Here is a 22853-nt window from a genome sequence, read left to right on the forward strand (position 1 = left end):
TTTATTTGTCGGCAAAAACTTATGGGATCCTTCACAAAAAATTTGTTCGCAACTGCTTATTTTCTTATAAAATTTTTTCATCTGAAATTGATAGAAAAGTGAGTCATGAAAAAATTTTAACTAATTAATTTTTTTTTTTTACAACATCTTTCTTTCTAAACTATTTCCTCCATTCTAAACTTTTACCTAAATTAGAATTACAATTCAATCAACTGGCTTGTAATTGAGCATTTTATTCTTATTTTATAAATTAATGAATTAGTAATTTATTAAATGTATATGACATTAGTATTTTTTTCGTTTACATTTATGATCCTTTTTTATGTCTATATATTTTTGAAATAACTGACACACACACATTTGTGCATATACATATATAAACTTATTATTCCGTTTGAATTTTCATTTTTTAAAAAACAAGTTTTTCATATATAATGTCACATACACAAACAAAAACAATCTCAAAGATACCAAAAACAATCTAAAAAACACCAAAAAAAAAAAAAAACAATCTCAAAAACACAAAAAATGCCTTAAAACACACTAGCTAAATCTATGTTTACCGAAAATAAAGAAGTTCAATATTGAATTTTTTTCTATTAAAGAACACACTAGCTAATTTTTCCGTAACTTTCTGTTAAACAACCACAAGCATTTGTATTTTCTTCTTGTTAACTAAACACATGTGGAAAAGTTTTCTTTCTCCTTTACCTCACTTCATTTCCTTTTTCCCACGACACGCTTGCAGAACAATGGGAATTTTTGTGGGAGCTTCCACCAGGAAAGGGAAAGGCTTTTTAATTGTCTAACAATGAATTAGCAACAACATGGTATTATGCTTCCGAGGAAAACAATTCGTGAACTTTTGCCAGGTGCATTGGAGTTGATTTTCTCCAAAATCTTTTAAGACAATTTCATACTCGTTATGTGGATAGATTGTCAAAAATGAAAAAAAAAGAAAGGATAAAGGGCAAGAAAAATTTAATATGCTAAATGAATACTACAAAATTTAGGGAACCTAACGCTTTTTTTTTTTTTTTTTTCTTCCTGAGGACAACTGAATTGATTTAAGCCCAAGTTTACTTCCTAAGTTTATCTAATTCTGGCGTCCCTCATGTGAATTGTCAAGTAAAATCCTTTGGTTTTTTTTTTCTGTTTATTACATGATTTTGTATTTCCATTTTATTTTACTCACCTGATGAATTTTAATATAGTCCAAATCTCTAATTCACTTACCAAAAGTATGTTGCACTAACTCTATCAAATTATTAAAAACATATCCATATGGATTAGGTGTTTTGAAGGGTGTTTTTTGAAATATAGTGTTAACATTTTATTTAAAAAACTTCCTATTGTAAATGGATAGTGTGAATTATGTGTTTTTTAAATGTGTTTTGAGGTATTTTTAAAATTTAACATTTTGTTGGATTTTTTTTTTTTGATTTGTTAATTTCCACCATCATCCACCGTACACCACCATCCGTCTTCCCTCCTTCCTTTTCTCCTCCATTGTCACCATCCCCCTCTCCTCCCCTTCTCTTTCCCTCTTCCTCTCTCCCCTCTTTCTCTCTCTCTCTCTGATCGCCAATCACAACCAAAGAAGAGGTTGGGCTCTGCTTGGATCGGCAAGTTTTTCACAAATTAATTTTCATCTTTTGGAATCTATAGTAACACACACTAAAAATACCTTCAAAAATATTTAAAATATATACAATTTCAAACATGCCTAATAAAAATAAATAAATAAATAAAATAAGCTCCTGTCCAAACAAACTTTTAATCTCTCCTTTTTTATTTTTTTCACCCACCATCATCAAACACCATTACCCACCATCACCAGCTGCCTCTCCTCTTCCCTCTTCATCCCTTTTCCCCAATAATCTTCAACGGCCAGCTAAGCATCCTTCCCAATAAGATAGATAAACTTGCATTACTCGGTACTTAACAAAGACCAGAAAGAAGCTAATGGTAACACCTACCCGACCAAGAAAAGCTAACAGAAGATAATGCGGGGCCTTCTGCGTGCACAAAGCAAGAACCCATTGACATAAACATGCACAATAATCAGTCGGTGCAACTGCACGAATATTTTTACAATCAACATCATTCAGTAAAAATGCCACACATACCATGCTAATTTGGCATTACACGTACGGCAACCAATGGCATGCAGATCTAGTTGGAATACCAAAACGAGTAGTAGCACAAAAATTGATCCCAGAAGCAAGGTTAAACTTCATAAATAAAACTCAAGAACTCCAAGACCATTTAATCTTCAATTCCATCCAAAAATGGTCAAAAAGAAAGCATGTTTCTCTCCTTCCACTATTAAAACTAAACTGAGAGTACATCAATACACCTTCCGAAATAGGCACTAAAACAAAAATTGCAATTATGATGTGAAGATTTTCCTCAAGCAGCACTCTGCCTTTTTAGCTTTGCAAGCTCCTGCCTTACTACTCCAGCTTTCTGCAAAAGAACAAGAAGAGAACATCTAGACTTCATCAGGACATTAAATTCCAGAAAACAGAACGGCCAACACATATTTACTACAGATGGGATGTTTAATTATGTGAAAAGGACTTGCAGATGTATCCAAAGCACAGTTAGAAAATCAGACTCAAACATACACTCATCAAGAAAGAGACCAGAAGGCAAAGGGACTATTCAGGTCTATAACACGGGATTCATTTCTTACATGTTTCCTCCTCCATGTTATAATCGGTGCACAAAAAAATTCACACATGACTAGTAAATGGCACCAAAAGTAACACGCACCTTAATCTTTGCCAGCATAAGCTTGAACCTGTCAAAATCATTGAGTGAGGCCCTTCTCTTCTGAACAATCAGCTTTCTACCCCAAGAACTATTCTCCCATTTAGTCTTGACATCTGCAGAATACCATCAGAAATCAGCAGGGTAATCCCCAAAATTTATCAAGAGAGAGCAAGTCTATCATATCACCTAATATACCTACCGGCAGCCTCCAAAGCAGCAACCAAAGCCTTCTTCTTTGGAATTCTTTTGATATCAATCTTGATATCTGTGAGAGTGAGCCTCTTGAAATTCATTTGACTCCTCACCATGTCGGGGGCATCAACAAGAGCCTACAAAAATAAAGGCTCAATAAACAGATTGAAGTCCACAAATCCTTCAACATTTTACTAGCATCATGTACATCCTATCTATTCCGGCTAATTTATCACCAACAAACTTTCCACCCATTAGGCAAAAATGAAGTGATAAGTACTTAATTCTCTAAAATAATATTTACCTAGAACTTTAAGATTCCAAACTTGATAGGGAAAAAAGTTTGAAAGAAAAATGATAATCTTAAAAAGTTTCAGAAAAATAAGATATTCGCTATCAAATAGCAAGTGAATAGTAGCCATTGCAAATCATTCCAAGAAATTTACAAAAATAGCGACAACTAGTAGCCATTGGAATCCGCTTCAAGCTTCTGTAATGAGTAGGACTCAAGGGAAACTTACAGATACTCATTTCTTTCTTCTCAAGAGAAAAATATTCACAAGCAAATCCCAAAAAAATGCTGGAATCCTTATCATCCTATGAAGGTCCATCAATCTAGATAATTCACAATAAAAAAAAACCTTGAAAAACTCGAGCAGACAGGCTAGTCTCCACTCACATACTTGAGTTCAATTAGAAAACTACGGATAATAGATATCTACGAACCGACATAATGCTACTCAGCAACAAAATCCATACGGATACCCAAACAACACCTCCTCGCTAATACGCTTGCAAAGCATCAAATTAACATAAAAAAACCTAATACTGTTATCTATAAGCTCTGTTTTTATTATGCAAAATATGAAACTTGTAAGGAAGCAGGGAACAAAAGGTTACCCTATTCTGGTCGATGACGTCGACGATGACGACGAGCTTTCCGTATTCCTTGCCATAGTTGATCAGAGCGACCCTTCCGATCTCCACGTACCTCTTGAACACCTTTACAAGAATAAAAAAAACACAAAACAGAAAATTCATACTCATTTTCTAAGTGAAATATGAAGAGCAGACAATCTAAAGAGAGACTGGCGGTAGCTGAAGGACGTACGGCGGCGAAGACTCACCATTTTCGGCGATCTCTGATGGGCGCTACGGAGGGAGTGGTGATGAGTGACGCGGAGGAATATGTTGGCTCTAGGGTTTGAGGAATGAAAGATATAGCGCTAGGGTTTTAATTTCCGGACTGATGGGCTTTGATGTTGATGGGCTGCTCTTTTCACACTAATTGGGCTTTAACCGATTAATGCCTTGCGGCCTGTGCCCACTTGTTTTGTTGTCCAACATCGGCTCCAACCGACTGACTCTATTCAATTTATCAGAACATTAAATATAGTATTAAAATTTCAACACTTGTTTGTTTAAAATTTTTATTTTTTTTATCCCCAACCACTTTTGTATTCACCAATCCAATTTCTAACTCGTGGCTTTAACCTATTCTCAATACGTAATTGATTGGCAATTTTCACACTCTTTTCAAGCAAGATATTACATACTAGAAGAAAAATGCAGATATTACATAGTAGTATACGATTCTTGCTAATACTTCTTTGAAAATTTTCATTGTCCTATCCTTAAAAAAATGATAATAGACACTCAATAAGTTGTGAATTCTTGTAAATTGTTACTATGGAACACGTGCTGTAAAAAAAAAAAAAAGAAGACAGGTTTCTCATTTTTTTCATTTTATTGTAGCTTTAGTCATCTATCTTTTCTTTGTTTTTAGTTTTGACCCTTAATTTGTAGCTCATATATTGCCCTTTATTTGATGGTGATTTTGTACCAGAAAGTAACTAATTGGTGGCGCCGCTATAGAGGTTCTTAATTAGTATAAGTGAAAAATTTTAGAGATTAATTCCATGTAAAAAAAACTTTTAGGGACTGAATTGGTATAATTGAAAAAGTTTAGAAATTAAAATGACAATTTAGTGGTGATTTTGTACAGAAAAGTATACCAGTGAAAAAAATTTAGGGACTAATTTCATGTAAAAAAAACTTTTAGGGCCTAAATTGGTGTAACTGAAAAAGTTTAGAGACTAGAATGACAATTTCCCCAGCAAAGAAAAGAAAATTATTGTCCCATGTTACTGTCCTCCTCCATCTCGAATTAATCTCAGAGCCACGCGAATCTTTTTGTCTCCTGTTTTTCTGTATTCGTACCTGGCATATGTCCTTCGGAAAAAAAAAAAAAGAAAAAAAAGAAGCTGCAGAAGTCAGAAATAGAATACACCATTCCTGGTCATACCTAAGCATTGTTGCGTCTCGTTGAAGCTGCTTCATTTGTTCGATTTTAAGGTGGGAGAAATCTTTAAAGAAATTTGAGGACTTTTACTGGGATCTCACTTTTCGTTGATCAGTTAGGAGTATTATTACGTTGCAGCAATTGAATAACTTAGTTGTTGGGATTGAGTAGAAACTAGAAAGTGCGTTTTTCATTTGGCAGAACATAATCGACCATCCGCGAAAAGAGATGGGCTTTTTGATGTGCAAGGAGGATAATGGTACAACCTACTTTGGCTGATATCGTAATGTGGTAGCATGCAACAATAGGGTCTTATCTTTTGGGACTGCTGATTTCCTCTATTGCTAAACTTTTACATTGCCGTCAGGATTGGGGTGTCTGATGAAGAATTCGGCTTCCGTAGAGTTGGATTCATACTTCCCTGTGAGGCCTCAACGCCAAGAAGATGTTCCCAAGACCCGCTTCAAACCCAGGGTTTGTGCGAGTTCCATTTGCCTGTCATATTTTATCTGCGTAATTCATTTTACTCCGTATGGTTAATTACTAAACTTCGCTTTTAGCAATTGCTCATGACTCCCAACTTTTTAGCATTTCACTTGCGTTTGTTCAAGTATTTGTGGATTTGTAACTTGAACTCTACTGGTGAGTGAAGCTGGAGAGTGTATAAACATTTATTAGGCTATGGAAATACAAATACTTAGAACACGCCGAGGACTTGATTATCAGTTGCAAATTTCTTTTTGGTACCATCACTTATTATTATTATTTTTTTTTGATCTTTTTGTTTTGATATATTTCGAGGGATGTTGATTGGCAGGGTGGGCTGTACACCTTTCCTTCTCCCCACCCCACCCCCCACCTCCCAGAATTTTCAACAGATTCTTCTGACAAGATCCTTTATTTGTTTGACAGGTGGGTAAAACTCTAAGTCCAAGAAGATGGAATGCTGCTTTCAGTCAAGATGGTCAGTTGGATATAGCAGGAGTTCTTAGAAGAATTCAGAGAGGGGTGAGTTCTCCACACCCCCCCCCCCCTTTTTTTTTGGTTTTAAGTGCTGTCCAAAAAGCTTGTTTATCAGATAGTATTCAGGCAGCTTGGTCTGCCTAGAATATGAAATATGTATAAGAAACTTGCAAAATTGCATTCAATTGTTGCCTGGTCTTGGGTGGTAGACGAAGTGTACCTAAAGCATGCGACGTTGGTGGCAGGGCACCTTCTAAGCTCTGCAAAAGTTTTATTTTTCGCATTTGATCTGCGGTACTAAAGTTGTTGTGTTGAAAGCTACATTTCTAACTTTAGCCTCGAATATTATTTGTTTCCAATTTGACTTTAGTGCCGAAGAGTAAGAATGCATTTGCATTGGGAAGTTTATTTTAATCACAGGATGCACTCTTTTGCATTAAATCTTTACTTATGCTGTTTGTTCAAGAGTTTAAATAAGAGTGATATTCAATTCGATCTGTTAAATGTATATGCTTCCTTAGCTCATGGAATATTGGCAGTATTCTGCTTATTTGATTGCATTGCAAAAATGGTAGGGCATTCATCCATCAATTAAAGGTGCTGTCTGGGAATTTCTGTTGGGTTGTTATGATCCCAACAGCACATTTGAGGAAAGAAATGAAATTAGACAGCGAAGAAGGTAATGTGAGTTAATTTATCGCAGTACCTTCTGCTTTTGAAATTGCTCGCTGCAGTTATTTTCAATACTATCTCTTGAGTTATTACAAGCTGAATAATATAATTTATGCACTATTGAATGCAAGAATGGTTTCTCACGCAATGATTCTGTTTCTGTAACAGTTCCTCTTATCAGCGTCATTCGTTATATAAGGAGTTATTATGTGGTTCAAGTAACGTCATATGGCTCCAAATATTTGTTAATTCGTATTGTCACAAACATGATCATCTTCACTTTATCCTGTGTTCTACTTCTTCTGTTTGAGTAACAATTTGGTTGCAAGTGTTCATGTTCAGTCGGTTTCAAACTTGCCTCAACATGTTGGATGCAAACTTGCCTCTACATGCTGGATTCAATTGATGCCACAGATTTAAGAGTTGGTGGATCTATGTTCTTATTTGGATGTATTGATGTGTAAAATTTGGGTTTTGTTCATATGGTTATTTATTGACTAAGTATGTCAAGTTGGCTGATCAGGGAGCAGTATGCTGCTTGGAAAACTGAATGTAAAGAAATGGCGCCAGTTATTGGCAGTGGAAAGTTCATAACTGCAGCCATAATTACTGATGATGGCCAGCCGATAATTGAAACTTCAGTTAATGGCAATCTACCAGATGACTTTGGTGGCAAGCCGAGTGACAATGGTTCAGCAGATAAGAGAGTGATTCAGTGGAAGCGGAGCTTGCATCAAATTGGTTGGTACACTATACCCTATATGGTTGTTATAGTTCTTCTGATCTTGGCGTGGTTAATGTAGTTCACCCATTTTTCTGGTTATTTTTGGGTATTCCTCTTTGCTAGCAACCTAGGCTGTTCGTGTTCATCCTTAGTGCGTTCCTTGTTTGAGTTAAAATTATTTTCCAGTATCATGTGTATTTGGACATTGCTCTGGAATGCATCATTGATAAATGTGAGAGCTGCTCAATTGCTGATTGAACATTACAGTAACTTCGTGTAAGGAAAATTTTCTTTTTTCCTAAATACTTAAAAATCTACTTCATACTTGTAGAGATCTTTTTCTTTTTCTTTTTTTTTTTGGTTATCTTTTGCATAGATGATAAATCTATCATCACACCTTCTGTACACTTGAATTCCACTTGTTACCAGCAAGGTAATGTTTCTTAACTATTGGACTTCACCAATAGTCACAAATGATATTAGAGTACTATTAATCCATCGTTAATGGACTTATGATGTTGCTGCAAATTAGCTATACGTATGAGTTGGGTCTATGTCAGGTTGAAGTGCTGTTATTAGGCATTTTACTTTTCATTTGGCTCAATCCATGTAATTAGGTGGGGAAATAGTTTAATTTAGTAGAGTCTTCATTATTATATCTACAGTCTAAAATTGCATATGTAAATAAGCCAATGCAATATTCATGTCTACTATATAGCTTAGTTTCCTGGGAAATTATGTTGTTGCCATGTCCGATGTGGTGTGTTTGTTCCAGCATTTTGGTCGAGCAAATTTATTATGTTCATATAAGCACATTGCAATTACAATGTACAAATATTAGGTTCATTTTTAGCGATTTGTACCCTGTCTAAATCGGCCTTCCCTCTCCCCACTCTTTTTTTTTTCTCCCCCTTCCCACCTTACTCCTGTAGAAGTACATCTATCATTCTTGATACCCTTCATTCTTTCACTCAAACATATTTAGTTTCACCATATAGCTTGGCTCATACTTAGGAAGCTACTAGAGTACATCTTCATGGTCTATATTGCTAAAACAACTGGAAACAAATTTGTGCTGTAGGTCTAGACGTTGTTCGCACGGATCGTATTCTGGTTTTTTATGAAACCGAAAAGAACCAAGCCAAACTTTGGGATATCCTTGCTGTATATTCTTGGTTTGACGGAGATATTGGATATGTTCAAGGTAATTGGCTGTTAGTTTAACTTAACATAGCAAGATGATCTTGTATGTCTTACAGAGTCTTCTTTTATTTCTCTAAGCAGGAATGAATGACATATGCTCTCCAATGGTTATTCTTCTAGATGATGAAGCAGATGCATTTTGGTGCTTTGAGCGTGCAATGCACAGATTGGTAAGCTCTTTTTCCCTGATACGTGCAATTTCTCACTTGCTTATTGTACAATATGTATTCATATTTGTTGTGTTAATGTTCTTGTGCTCATTCTAATTCTTGTTGTTTCAAATGCATGGCTTCCAATCTATGCTTAAATTCATGCTGCAGTACTGTAGATAAATTGCGTATATTTTCATCTCTGAGCACACTCATTTAATTTTCTCCCCTTTTCCTATTCTCGTCTTCATTCTTCTTTTTACTTTTTCTGGAATGGAGGAGGCCATGGATCTACTCTTGTTGCTTTCCTTCTTGTGGTGCTAAAACTGCCTAAACAAGAAAATAACCAGGGGGCAATTTGAGTTTAATTTGGCAGTTTTGGTCTGCTCATGATATATGTCATATGGAGATTTGAGAAAGTGAAGAACGATTTTCAAATGGACTATGTTTTCTAATTTTGTACTGTCATGATTTGCCGATTTTAGATGTAAAGTTGAACTCAGTTGTTGCTGGCCTGGCCTGCCTGGCCATATAAGAATATTCAATGCTGTCAGTCCATTTTCTTTGCCATACATATTGAAACCCTGGAAATGGAGTTAAGTTAATTGAACACTATTATTGTTGTATGTCTGCAGGTGATAACTCTTTGATATTATTTAACTTGTTATTTTTTACATTGAAAATTCATGGCCAAACAATGCAATTTTTCTTGTAACTCTATAAATATAATATTCTGTGCCAAAGATTTGATTGGTGCATATTTTCTTTATATGTAATTTTCTCTGCTTTGAACGTTCATGGGATGTCAGGGACCTGACTGATTTGGTTGTTTCAGTGTCCTTATTAGGATTTCTCTTTTTTGAGTTTTTAAACATGTCAAATCTTAAGTGATATGCGTGTATTTCACCTAGCCCTGATATAAGGCAACTTCTTGTCTTGTATGTTTTACAATTTAACCTGTATTCACTGCTTATTTTCTGGAATTCTATTGTACATCTCTGTGCTTTTGAAGAGGGAAAACTTTAGGTGCAGCACAACTTCTGTTGGTGTTCAATCTCAGCTGAGTACTCTTGCACAGATCATTAAAACTATTGATCCAAAGCTACACCAACATCTTGGTATTGGCTGCTAACCCTGTTCTCTTCTAGATATTGTTGTAGGATTCAGAGCCTTAGCTTTGTGGTTCTTGCATCTACATGCAGTGTGTAAGAGTTTTCTATGCTAGGCAGATCATTGGCGAGGGATCAGTGGACTTTAAATGGATAGTGGTTATTTAAGTTCCAAGTGGACTAAATATTTAAAGACTCCAATATTTAAATCCATCAGAGCTTAGGGTACAAGATTTACTTTCCGAATATGTTCTGGCCCATATGTTAACTTCATTACTAAAAAGGAAAGCCTCAATTAGGATAAATAAAAGAGATTTCAGATGTGTGTAAAACTTGTTAACAGTTAAAAAATTCTACAGCAAACTGCAATTAAGATGTTTATGCCAGATCTTCAGTTTCTTTTCTTCTTTTCTAAAGGTTTATACATGCCAGATCTTCAGTTACTGAAGTGGCAAGCCTTGATTGTACCTGAGCAATGGCAATGCTACGAACTACTAGAACAGAGTTTTGGGATATTCCACATAGTTAATTATCTGTCTCTATCACTTACCCTCACCCCCAAGCTTGTAGTTACTATTTTATTTATTAAAATTTTCTCCAGGAAAACTTGGATGGTGGTATTTTGTGTTTCTCTGTCGTCAAACTTTTCTGTCTGTCTCTCTCCTCCCATCCCAAAGTAGTAATTTCAATTTATTTAATTTTTGACAGAGGAATTGGATGGTGGGGAGTATTTGTTTGCGTTTCGTATGCTGATGGTACTTTTTAGGAGAGAGTTCTCATTTGTTGATTCGTTGTATCTTTGGGAGGTAAGGAAAACTGGATACTGGAGTTTGAAAGCCATTTGTCTTAAAAAGTTTTTTCTGCTAAGCATCAACTTCAATGTGTTTTATTGCTGGGGAACTGTTCCTCTTAAATGGTCATGACCAGGGAGAACGGAATAGTCCTTGAGGTTTATCTGGAAAACTGCTGGATTGCCCACTGGCTGGGGACTTATTGCTCGACGTACAAACATTTTACTTACTAGGTTGAACTTAAAATAGGTGATGTGGGCCATGGAATACAATCCAAACATGTATCTGTTGTACGAGGAGCCGAATTCTAGTTGCCAGAATGGCAGCCAAAAGATCAACAATAAACTGCTAAAGCTGTATGGAAAGTTCGAGAGGAAAAATGTTCAAACTGGATGGACAGAACAGAAAACTGCTCTTGCTGTTTTTGTTGTTGCTAGTGTCCTTGAGACGAAGAATAAGCGACTTCTAAAAGAGGCCAAGGGTCTAGATGATGTTGTTCAGGTATACTTCCACAGACTCTCTCTGTTGATGTTGATAGGGAACCTTGCTCATGTGCTTGTCCGTTGACTATGTGCTTGATCTCTGTCTAGATTTTGGGTGAACTAACTGGGAATATGGATGTAAAGAAGGCGGTAAAGGGGGCCTTGAAAATTCATAAGAAGTATTTGAGTAAGGTAAACTTCATAATAACAAGAGTTTTATCAGCTGCTCTTGGTGGCTGCATTTGTTGTGGATACCTTAGTGCTGCTCATCATCATTCATGCAGGCCAAGAAATCATAGTTGCATTCGGCTGCAGCGGGAATGTTTCACGAGTGAGCTCCATTCCATATTTCCAATTTTTTTTCTATTTTTCTGGTCTATTTTTGGTCTGGGGGTTCTTCTATACCCGATTCTTTCGAGGCTGTCTTGCCTGTATAACAACATTGAGTGTATAGTATTCTGGCTTAAATCCAATGGTTTTTTTTTTTTTCCTTCTTCCGGCAGTCGGCTATATCCTACAACAAGCGTAACAGTGAGATATGCGAGTACTACTCGATAGCAGCCGATGGTTTAGGAGTATTCTAAGAATTGTGATTCCTCATTGCATCCTTTTGTGATCTAAGATATGTTGAACTTACATGTAATAAGCACATGAAATCGGATTTTTGTGCGGATTTAATTTTTCTTAACGTAAGGATTAATCTTATATACACTACTGTCAGTGTATACACTATCACAATTAAATATATGATATATATGCAAATTTTAAATTTGAAATTCAAAATTTACTTATGTGTCGTTTATCTATCACCATTAAATGTATAATATATGTGCAAAATTTGAATTTAAATTTTAAAATATACTTAAATGTCATTCATCATGATAATATATATAGTAATAGTGTATATAAAATTTACTTTTAACGTAATCGCATTCTGTTTAAGCTTCCGTTCTTTTTTGTTTGGAAATTTGTGGGATTGGGCCGAATGGCTGTTGCACGCAGAAGCAAATAGATGTTTTTTTTACGCTGGGAAGGTCTTAAGCCTGGCCCAAATTTTAATGGGTTCTTTGCCCGTTAAATTAGCTATTGGTTTAACTTTATAATGTGATTATGGACGCGGTAATCCATTTGTTTTCAGTACGCAAGTTCCGTAGAATTTGCTTCACAGAATCTAATTGGAATAATTATCTCAAAAAATCCTAAAATAAATGCTTGGCTTTGATATTTTAGCTCTTCCTAAAACATCTAAACAATGTTTGGTTATACATACTGTCTAATACTGGCTGAGAACGCAATATCTCAAAGTGTGTTAAAAGTTGCATTAAAATATGATTTTAATTAGAGATTCCTGTACTCTTATAATGAGTATAGCAGTGCCTAATCTATCGTTTTAATTTAAATCATTGTGCTTAATATTATTCCTCTAACTTATCATTTATCCCAGTTCCCGCCTCCACATTTCGAATATCAGCTTTAAATTGGATTACGAATCTTAGGTTGGAGAAGACATCGAAAATGGAAACTATCTATTTTTGTGTCATTATAATTATTAATTATTTGGATAGTAATTTATTGCCAATTAAAGGGTCTTTGTGTTGTGGGAGAGAAATGAATTAAATAATACATTAGAGATTTTGAATGCAAAACTTTTTCTTATAATTAAAGGATAAAAAAAAATTTGTCTTGCATCGTGCCGTCACCTCGAGGGAAGAGGGAGGTCGCACCTAGGGATGGCAATGGGGGCGGGTGCCCGCGGGGGGGGTCTCGGGGCGGGGGTTGGGGCGGGGACGGGGAGGAAATTTTTTCCCCCCGCTTAGAAACGGGGCGGGGGCGGGGGAGTATACCCCCCCCCATCCCCCGCCCCGCCACCCGCAAAAAAAAAATAATAATTATGTATAATATGTAAGTTAATTAGTTATAAACTTATGATAATGATATTATTAGTTATATATATTATATAATGTATATTAGTTTATGTAATATAATTGATATTATCAATTATATTAATAATTATACATGTCTACTAATAGAATTTATTAATTAGTTATACTAAATTTACTAATACATTTATACTAAATTTCTAATTACACTTAATAGAATAACACTTTTTTCTCAAAAAAAAGCACAAACACAATAATGAATTAGTGATTGCATTTGTACTAAAAGTGAAAACTTGACTATTTTAGTTATATTTATTTCATCATATTGGATTGTATTCAAATAACTTCTGTTTGATTGTTTTTATAAGTTTCAATTGTAAAATTACAATGAATAATAATTTGGTGATGTGTTGATATTTTAGTACTTGATTATTTATTAAAATTTAATAATAATAAAATTATATAATAAAATTTTATTAACCCCGCGGGAGAAGCGGGGCAAGGCGGGGCTGGGGCGGGGCGGGGGGACCTGGAGGCGGGGGAGGGGTCCCCCGCCCCGTTGCCATCCCTAGTCGCACCACATTGGAACGAAAGGACCGCCGAAACGACTCCGTTTGTGAGATCAAGATTTACCCTTTTTTTTGTTTTTTTTTTTTTAGCTCCTGAAAGATTTTTTTACGAGAATCAGATGCACTCCCATTAGTGGCGTAAAAAAAAAAATAAAAAAATTTCCGTCATCTTATTTCTGTTAGTTACGCGTTTGCAACATCAGCGTTTTCCAAAAGCAAACCCGAAAGGAAAAGAAAAGAAATCTCAAAATCAGAAACCAGTAGGCGGTGACTGGTGACTGAGTCACTGAGGTATAAAAGGTGTAGGCTTCGCTCCTCTTTCCCTATCGCATTCTCTCCCGATCTACTCCTCTCTGAATACGCTTTCGCATACTCACGCAACCAACATTCTCTCCAAGCTTAGGCGCGTCTAGATCTCTATCTAAGCATTTGTCCTTTATTCTTTTCTTTTTCCTTTTTTTTTTTTGCCTGCGATCTTCAGTTATGGTGTTTAGCTTCAACTCCGGGCGTTACCACTGGATTTCGTTTTACTACACATTTGTTTCAGTAGCTGCTTTGGTTGTGAAAACATGGCGCGATTTCACTGGTCGAGACGATCTCAGTACACTCTGTGCTGTGATTTATCGGCTTGACTTGACTTGACTTTGAAGCTTTGTTTTCCGTTAATTTCATCAAAATATTATTGTCAGTTCACGGTCACGATGATCTCTTAATTTCTTAATTTGGACTTGAATTGATCTTCTCGTGGGAGTAAATGACTCTTTCTTTCTTATTTTTTGCGTATTGAAAAGTTATAAGTTTGATCAAATTTCGGTTATATATATGTGTATGTATGTATATATGCAGTAATTGTGTTTGTGTGGTGAATTGTAAGACTTACTATTAATGTGAGCGAGCGAACATGTTTGATGCAGAGTTGAGCGGCGACGGTGAGAATGGCAGAGACAGTTTTTGCCCCTGCTTTAGAAGGAATGAAGCATGTCAAGTCTGAACAAGGAGATATGCTTACCAAGCCTTTCTTAGAAGTTTGCAAACAAATTCTACCTGTTATAGGTACTTTTACTTTCCACTTAGATACCTATCGTTGCCTTTTTACTCATTGTTGCGTTTCTTTTCCCAAATACTTACATGTTTTCATGTTATATCCACAATGTCGCATCGACATGTCATTGAGTGGTACTATTTTGCAAAAGTATGGATTGATACTCTTTACTTGGCCGGTAGCTATTGGTCTCTTGGTACTTGAGATTCTTTTCACGATGAGGTTTGATTTGAAAATTGCTGTGAACCGTTTTTCTTTCTGTAATTGAGCTTTACGTGAAATTTAAATGTGACAAAGACTACTGGAGTTTCTATTTTTCAGAAATGAATGTCGGTTGCCTTATTGTGTCATTTTGCTTGTCAATGAGATTACTTTTTCAGGATCTTGACAACATAGTTTTGTTTCTTTGTAATGGCCAGACAAGTTTGGAGCTGCTATGGCACTTGTCAAGTCTGATATTGGTGGAAATATAACGGTTAGACTTTCTGTTTTAGTTGTTAAGTGAATGTTCATCATTCTAATTTCTTGAAACTTGTCCAACTTTGCAGCCATCATTGTCATGGAAATTTGTTCCAATTGGATAATAAGCATGTTGGTCCGGATTTCTAATTCGCAGTAAAATTTTGAAAAACCTGGAGTTTTTTTTTTTTACTGAAATGTGGTCAGTTCTCCTAATATCACTCGTAAGGGGCTTGGATGCAGGATAGCTTTCCCTTGAGACTTTGTGCAGTTGAGCTGTTTTCCCTCATGTTGCAGTTGTTGAGAAAAAGAATTGCTAAAATGGACAAATATTGGCCATGGCATATTCTATCTATATTTCAAACTTTATTCTGTTCAAAATATGTTTAAGTATTTCCTTGATAATGACTATGTGAAGAGCAATGCATAACTATTGTTCATTTCCAGGGACCAGGATATTGTCTGACTTCTGTTATTCCTTATGTGTAGAGGTTAGAAAACAAATATTTGTCTGATCCAGCACAATTCAATCACTTGTACAGCATGGTACAAGTTGAGATTGAAGCTAAGACTGCAAAATCCTCATCCAGCTGTACTAATGGTCTTCTTTGGTTGACAAGGTAACTAGTCATTCATACAGTTGTAAATTTTGAATTTTCTATTTGCTCTAAATTAAATGTAAGCTAAAGAAGTTCTCTCGGTGTCAGTCTCACTTGTATTCATGAACTCATGATATTTGCGTGTAAAGCATGTCTGTTCTTATGCAACTATGTCTTGTCATGTTGAACTTAAATTATTGACTTATTCTGTAGGGCCATGGATTTCTTGGTGGAATTGTTCCGCAATTTAGTGGACCACCCAGATTGGACCATGTCACAAGCTTGCACTGATTCCTACAGCAAAACATTGAAAAAGTGGCATGGGTGGCTAGCAAGTTCCAGTTTTACGGTATGCACCTTAATATTTGCATTTAGATCTTTGCCATGGTTTGTACCTAGTATGATTTAACACATAGGTATTAAAATGCAGATTGCCATGAAGCTTGCTCCAGATAGGAACAAATTTATGGATGTAATAGGTGGCAAAGGTGATATTAATGCTGACATCGAAAAATTCTGCACTACTTTTCCACCACTTCTGGAAGAGAACCACAAGTTCTTGGTAAGAACCCTTGAGCAAAAAGTTTTCTTCTTATTTTTTTTCCCATTTTTTGTTGGTAGTTAGCTGTTGTCTTGAATATGGCAACTGAAATATTTCAGATTTTACAAGGATAGGAAAGAACTGATGTATCGTTTATTTTATGTCAGGCTAGTGTCGGATTGGATGAACTGAAAGCATCTTAAAATGCCTGGATGAACTGAAGTTGGATGGTTGATGTTGATGTTATTTAGAAGTGTTCTCGAGTTCAGAGTTTGCGAACCTATTACTTCATTCCCGTTGCTGACTTGATGAGCACGAGAGTTGCTTTTTATGAGAACAAATATGGATTCCACCTCTTACTTGTCTTGTACTTTTAGAGAGTTTTGTTGATTCGATATCTATCAGTACTTGATATTTGGATTTGGATTGCTATCAGCACAAGTAAAAGTGATTCATGTTTAATGATTAATAGAGTCGTTTACGTGGTCCTTTTATAATTGCCGGAACAAAAATTATAGGTCCAAGCTTCAGAATGTGTTCAAAGAACATAATTAGGTTTACACGACTTGGAAACTTTGAGTTTGGGACACTATCTTTCCAGTCATCATCCTTGCGGGAAAGTTTTGCTTCCAAGTTCCTGTTTATCCTTACTTTTGGACAGCCCAAATTGCGAGCGTCTAAAATCTCCAGAGAGAGTTAATGTTTCGGTGGCTAGTGATACCACGCTTGTATTTTTAGTAGTAGAGTAATTATATTTGAACATGACAAATTCATCCTTTCAATGTCAACCCAGTTTTTGGCTACTAACGAGTTTATTTCTTGATTTCATAATTACAGACCTTAAAATATCAACTTTGGTAATGTCACATGTGAAATTCTTTTTTTTCCCCTGTATTATTGGGATGCATTTGTTGAATTGAGCAGGCGGCCACGCCAGCTTGGTGGAGAGGATGACTAGGTCTCTTCTGGCCGAAAAAGGTCGTAAACAAAACAATTTTGTTGCGGTAAAAGCAAATTCCACTTTCAGAGAGCAGCGTCTGCCTAGTGGCATATCGTCCGCTTTCCCATGACCAAAGAATAGGAGCTTACATGCTGTAGTTTATTTTGCAAGGATATTTTTTAGAACTATTTTATTTTTAGCAAATGGCTCGTACATGTCAATTAGCTTTAAAAAATTCAGATATGTTTTAAATGTATACTTGCAACGAAGTCTGATAGTGGCTCCTACAATTTCGAATAGCGTCTGGTTTTGATTAGCGGATGTTAGAACGAAGCATGCATTGCCATTGAGTCAACGAGAGATTTGCTTTTAACAGCATTTTGCTTGGGGTAGTTTAAGCTTTTCTCACCATTCACTCCTCATTAAGCACGCAATATACAAAACTGCTGAAACACCAAATTCTTCCCCTGCCATTGGTAGAACTTTTGTCTCCTTCCAATCTTTAGAGAGAGAGAGAGAGAGAGAGAGAGAGAGAGAGAAGCTCTCAGGTCCTGGCCTTGCTATGGATTGATGAGTCCATGGCAGTGCATTGACTTTCCTTGTGATTCAAAGGAAATGTCATATTGTTTCTTAAATTTATAAAGCAGAGCAGGGATGACCACAAAGATGAAAGGCCTGCTCAAGGGCCTTAGATACATATCCCAGATTTTTGGTGAGTTCTGTTTCTTAATCGCCCTCACATTGAAGGCTGCAATGAAATGCTGAAATGGTTTCAATAATTGTAATGCAGATGAAGATAAAGAACCAGATATGCAAATTGGTTTCCCCACAGATGTAAAGCACGTTGCTCATATTGGGTGGGATGGGCCATCAGTTGATTCACCTAGCTGGGTATTAATATATTTCTATCAAATCAATATCCTTCTTTCTTGTCATTCCCTTTCCATAATTTTGGTGATATTAGATGTGGAGAAACCATTATTGAGTTTCCAGGTCTGGTGATTGAAGTCCTATCATGCAGTAGAAAAACTCAGGCTCTCAAAATCTTGGTCTTTTCTTTTCTTCCCTCCCAAAGGATAGAGGATATGCAAACATTTCCATTGTTGCTCCTAATATTTTCCTAGATGTTAATATTTATTGTACAGTGTAGAGGCGGATCCGATGTTTTAGCATTACACTTCGGAATCTTTTCATCTTGTTTGTGTCCTCAGAGCATCAACTTAGGATCTCTAAGACATGAATACTGGAGGAAAGTTTGGTGGGGAGTTTAATGCCAAGGAACTTGTCAGCCAATTAATGTGTGCCATACAAGCAAAGAGTAATGTACATTCCTTTCAACAAATGTTCATATGACCTCTTCTAAATTGTAATGTTGTGCAGATGAAAGAATTTAAATCACCAACCGGATTTCAATCAGCACCTTTAGCTATTCCTGGAGACCCCAAAGAGAACCCGGAAATTAAATGGGTTTCTGAAGGTCTGTCATGTTCCCTCTCTCCTGTATTTTTATTTGTTCCCCTCCTCGTTGAAATCATTTTCTATTTTACAAAACTGGGCTGGCAACTGTCGCAGCTTCGAAAAATTAGCTCCCAATTTTGTGTTCATGTTCTCGAATTATTATCTTTGAACCAGAAGGATCAAGCAGAAATGATTTGCGGGATCCCAGTCCAAGATTTTATTTTTTTTTTTTAATGATTTGCGAGGTCGAAATCGAGTAAAAGTGGATCCTTTTTTGAAAAAAAAAAAAAAATTTTTGAAATGTTCTGCACCAATTCTGTTCCACTTCTCTGAACCTTTATCACTTGTTTATGGTTATAGATGGAAAGAATGCCCGAGGTAAAAGCTCTTCAGCCAAAGACCAATCTGAAGCGCCAAGATCATCATCTCGACGCCAATCATCAACAGAAAATTCATCTGACTCCCCAAAGAAAGAAAAATCCAGGCACTCAAGAAAGCATCACTCAAAGGACTCATCTGACAGTGTTAAAAACCGGCAGACCCAGGATTCAGGCCTTGGTTCTGAGTCTCCCTCAAACCTTCCAGACATCCCAAAAAAATCAAGAAGAAAGAAGTCAAAGGAATCTATCAGCGGCGGATCCTCTGGTTCCGTAAGATCAAGAAACAGGGGCAACACTTCTGGCACATGTACATCTCCTGTTTCGGATGCTGGGAATAACTCGGAGGCTATGAACTCAAGAAAAGATGAGCTTTCTCAAACCTCAAATTTGAAACCTCGTATAGAAGAGGGAGAGAAGGAAAGTAGTGGCATATTTTAGACAATTGGAATAATGAATATTCTTTTTTGTCCCTTTTTGGTTTAAGATTTGGTAGCTAGAGAGTTGCTCAATTTAAACAAAATTTTCCTTTATATTCATAGATTCATAGTATGGACGAAAGTTGTATGTCAATTGTTGTAGAGTTCTGGATTTTGTGAAGCCCTGGAGTTCATTTTGGCTATAGCACCAGAAGCCAATAGAACGACCATGTACAATCTGCAGCTATCATCCTCATCCTGTGTGGTGTAACTGTGCAAGTCTAAACGCGGCTACCCTATATTTTGATTAAAATGGCGTGGCCCAGAGTCGGTAGATCCCTAATGATTAGCTCTTGTCAACAAAAACATGCATCCTCAGAGCTGATAATGATCATTGATGCACTAAAAATGATCAGAATCACCAATAGTATACAAGATCCCAGTTCATCTGCTGCAGACTTCAAAGATTAGAGAATGTATCAATAACAAGAAAAGCAACCATAGCTTTGGTCGCTAAAATAGAGACATATCAAAATAGCAGAAATAACCAAAGTTAAACCTCGAATTACAATATTCTGCATCTTAAGAAATGTAGACCACATCACATGGCAGTAGAAGAAAACTAATAACAGTAGTATTACCCCAAAAAAAAAAGTTTAGAAAAAAAAAAAAAACTAACTTGAAGCCCAAAAAGTTTCATATGAACAAAGTCACTAGTGCTATAATTTGTGTGCTGTTGGAACTACGGTCTTTGTTCAGCTGACAGTCAAATGTATGTCCATGTATAACCAAAGTAGAAACACAAATCCACTGAGCATCGACAGACAAGATGCAGAAGACTGGTGTGGAGAATCCCCATGCAGAAGGGCATATGTGGGAATATATGGCTTGTTGCACGGCTTTAATTTTCCCACGCTAGAGCCAACTTTAGCAGACCTCAACTCCTGGTCAGCACAGAGTTCAGGATTGCCGTCCAACTTTAACTTATCCCCGATTTTAGCCACAAACTTCGCAGAAAATGGGACTTTGCCACTCAAATAGTTGTTCTCCAAATTTAGCTCCCTCACGGATTCCAATAACCCAAACTCCTCAGGCACTGTCCCTTCCAGCTTGTTATTGTCAAGCCCCAGGTAACACAGGTTTCTCAAGTTTACCCCCATCGAAGCTGGAATATTCCCAACAAGACCATTGCCGGATAATCCCATTCCCAAAATACCCCTCAGGTTTTCCCACATCTCCGGGATCCTCCCACCGAGCAGATTCCCGCTCAAGTACACTTCCTTCAAGCTGGGCATCTCTCCCAAAAATAACGGCAGCCCGAAATTGCCAAATCGATTGTAACTCAGATCCAGAAACTCCAAATTCTTCAAACTTTTCAAATTATCTGGGATTTTTCCCGAAAACGCATTAAAGCTCAAGTCAAGCTTCAACAGTTCAATCGATCCATTCCCCAATGATCGGGGAACATTCCCCCGAAGCCTGTTTTGACTCAAATCAAGAACTTTCAGTTTTTTCAACTTCTGAAAATTTAGAGAAATCTCGCCGGAGAAGTTGTTTCTCGACAGCGTGAGCTGCTCGAGGTTGATCAAATTTCCAAACCCATCAGGGATGTTTCCAGATACATTTGTCCCGGTCAGAACTAGCCTCCTCAAGCTCGTTAAGGTACTCATTCTTCCGCTGAGAGACCCAAGAAGAGAAGGGTTTTCAACGAACACAAGTTCTTCCAGAGAAGGCCCGAGAGAGGAAAAATCAGGCAAAGGAACACTGGTTTCAGTGAGGCATTTATAGAAAAAGAGTTTTCTTAGGTGAGTGAAGGGTGAGAAAAGGGACGCATTGAGAGTTGAGTCGGGCGTGCATGGTGGGTTAGGAGAGTAGTCGGAGACGTAGCCGAAACTTAGCTCTGTGATATGTGAAGAAACGGTGGCATTGTCATCGAAGAAGTCGCAAACGACTCCGTGTGGAGCGGAGGAGCATAAATCGTCGGGGAAGAGAGAGCGCCAGGGAACCTCCGGGTTGATGGAATGGAGGACCTGGTATACGGCTTCTTGTTCGGCTGAGTTGAGCGGTTGTTGTGAAACGACAAAACTGGGCATCAGAACGAAGCAGAATGCCAGAACAGTATGTGGGGACAGTTTTGGTGCCATTGGTTAGTCCTTTGGGGTCTTTGTTTTCAGCCGGAGTTTGAAGTGATGAAGAGTGTAAAGAAGAAATTGGGTGGGTTCCAAGTTTTAACTTTCAAGAAGACGAGACTGGAGAGGGTGTGTTGTTGGAGAAGAGAGGACTGAGGAGAGGGTCGAAGTAATTGTCTTGTGCAGGCAGGGCGTGTAGCAAATGAGAGTTGAAGAGGGAATGTTAATAAAAGAGCATGTCTGTCTTGAAAGATGATAGAGAAAATCAGAGGACAAAAATGTTTCAGAGATTTTGCTTTACAGTAAACCCCGACCATTAGGCCCCTCTGCCATCTCTTGTTTGTGGTGCATAGCTTCGAGTAGAGGCCACAGGGAGGGTAAAGCAGGCAGAAAGTAAACACGACAGTACACGTTGAATCACGGTTTAGGTTTTACTTTTACCTGCCTGCATGGAGATGCCTGCTTTTCTTTCTCGATCCTACTTTCTTGTAGTAGCAGTACTGCTAAATTTGTATGCACGACAGAGAGTTCATCAAAAGCTTTTTGCATGTTTCAGTGAAAACAATATGGCACACTCAAGTGATTTCCCACAAAAATGCGATGTGCATTCACTTGCATTCCACAACAGAAGAATTCTAATTCAGGGAGAACATCTATACAGGGGGTTTATGATCGTGATTATAGCATTTTCTTGACCGGGTTGTTAATCTGCTCTTGTGATCCATCATTAATCCACTCAATTATTTGTACCCTTAACGTAACAAAAACCTTGAGGTCAATGATCCATCCACTCAGTTAATTCTGTGTTTTAGGTCTACTATGTTTGATATCCCTTTGTGCCTACGTGCTTTCCATCTTGGGATAATTTCAGAAAACCTCCCTGAGGTTTCTGACAATTTCGCTGAGCTCCCCTAAGGTTTGAAAAATTACACTTGTCTCCCTTGATTTAATAGTTTTAGTAATAAAATCTTAAAATAATATTGACTTGGTCAATTTTTTAAATAAATATCCAAAAATGCCCTTATGTAATGAGTTTTAATTTATCTTTCTATACAATTATAAGATTATTTAGTAT

At 36.9% G+C, this 22853-nt stretch overlaps 5 protein-coding genes across 9 annotated transcripts; 3 read left to right on the forward strand and 2 right to left on the reverse strand.

The window, feature by feature from the left end:
• Nucleotides 1–2042: 2042 nt before the first annotated feature.
• LOC113777857 (60S ribosomal protein L14-2) lies at nucleotides 2043–4181 on the reverse strand. The gene is made up of 5 exons (XM_027323079.1): nucleotides 4098–4181; nucleotides 3871–3972; nucleotides 2978–3107; nucleotides 2779–2891; nucleotides 2043–2469 (listed from the first exon to the last, which is right to left on the reverse strand). Exons 1-5 carry the CDS (start codon nucleotides 4098–4100, stop codon nucleotides 2413–2415), a joined length of 405 nt encoding a protein of 134 aa, XP_027178880.1. The 5' UTR covers nucleotides 4101–4181; the 3' UTR covers nucleotides 2043–2412.
• Nucleotides 4182–5167: 986 nt separating this feature from the next.
• On the forward strand, nucleotides 5168–12054 carry LOC113769217 (TBC1 domain family member 15). Of its 4 annotated transcripts, XM_027313771.1 has the most exons (13): nucleotides 5172–5531; nucleotides 5640–5746; nucleotides 6185–6280; nucleotides 6811–6914; nucleotides 7431–7648; nucleotides 8713–8835; nucleotides 8916–9004; nucleotides 9996–10101; nucleotides 10801–10898; nucleotides 11133–11384; nucleotides 11474–11557; nucleotides 11650–11696; nucleotides 11869–12054. In XM_027313771.1, the coding sequence occupies exons 1-12, from the start codon at nucleotides 5501–5503 to the stop codon at nucleotides 11662–11664; spliced, it is 1323 nt and encodes a 440-aa protein (XP_027169572.1). In that variant the 5' UTR covers nucleotides 5172–5500; the 3' UTR covers nucleotides 11665–11696; nucleotides 11869–12054. The 4 variants fall into 4 exon arrangements, with proteins under 4 accessions (XP_027169617.1, XP_027169500.1, XP_027169572.1 ...); XM_027313699.1 differs by having other exon boundaries at nucleotides 5171–5531; nucleotides 11474–11696; XM_027313728.1 differs by lacking the exon at nucleotides 11869–12054 and having other exon boundaries at nucleotides 11650–11758.
• A 1981-nt stretch (nucleotides 12055–14035) lies between these two features.
• LOC113777475 (glycolipid transfer protein 1) lies at nucleotides 14036–16949 on the forward strand. 2 transcript variants are annotated; one of them, XM_027322584.1, is made up of 7 exons: nucleotides 14036–14114; nucleotides 14729–14867; nucleotides 15276–15331; nucleotides 15805–15935; nucleotides 16128–16263; nucleotides 16345–16476; nucleotides 16623–16949. In XM_027322584.1, exons 2-7 carry the CDS (start codon nucleotides 14750–14752, stop codon nucleotides 16656–16658), a joined length of 609 nt encoding a protein of 202 aa, XP_027178385.1. In that variant the 5' UTR covers nucleotides 14036–14114; nucleotides 14729–14749; the 3' UTR covers nucleotides 16659–16949. The 2 variants fall into 2 exon arrangements, with proteins under 2 accessions (XP_027178385.1, XP_027178378.1); XM_027322577.1 differs by lacking the exon at nucleotides 14036–14114 and adding an exon at nucleotides 14121–14217.
• Nucleotides 16950–18049: 1100 nt separating this feature from the next.
• Nucleotides 18050–19753, forward strand: LOC113751268 (CRIB domain-containing protein RIC6-like). The gene is made up of 4 exons (XM_027295212.1): nucleotides 18050–18107; nucleotides 18186–18286; nucleotides 18776–18872; nucleotides 19214–19753. Exons 1-4 carry the CDS (start codon nucleotides 18050–18052, stop codon nucleotides 19669–19671), a joined length of 714 nt encoding a protein of 237 aa, XP_027151013.1. The 3' UTR covers nucleotides 19672–19753.
• Nucleotides 19754–20270: 517 nt separating this feature from the next.
• LOC113750885 (receptor like protein 29-like) lies at nucleotides 20271–21946 on the reverse strand. The gene has a single exon (XM_027294828.1). It carries the CDS (start codon nucleotides 21791–21793, stop codon nucleotides 20405–20407), a length of 1389 nt encoding a protein of 462 aa, XP_027150629.1. The 5' UTR covers nucleotides 21794–21946; the 3' UTR covers nucleotides 20271–20404.
• Between the last annotated feature and the right edge of the window lie 907 nt (nucleotides 21947–22853).

Source organism: Coffea eugenioides, chromosome 1, assembly GCF_003713205.1.
Source record: "Coffea eugenioides isolate CCC68of chromosome 1, Ceug_1.0, whole genome shotgun sequence".
Lineage (NCBI taxonomy): Eukaryota > Viridiplantae > Streptophyta > Magnoliopsida > Gentianales > Rubiaceae > Coffea > Coffea eugenioides.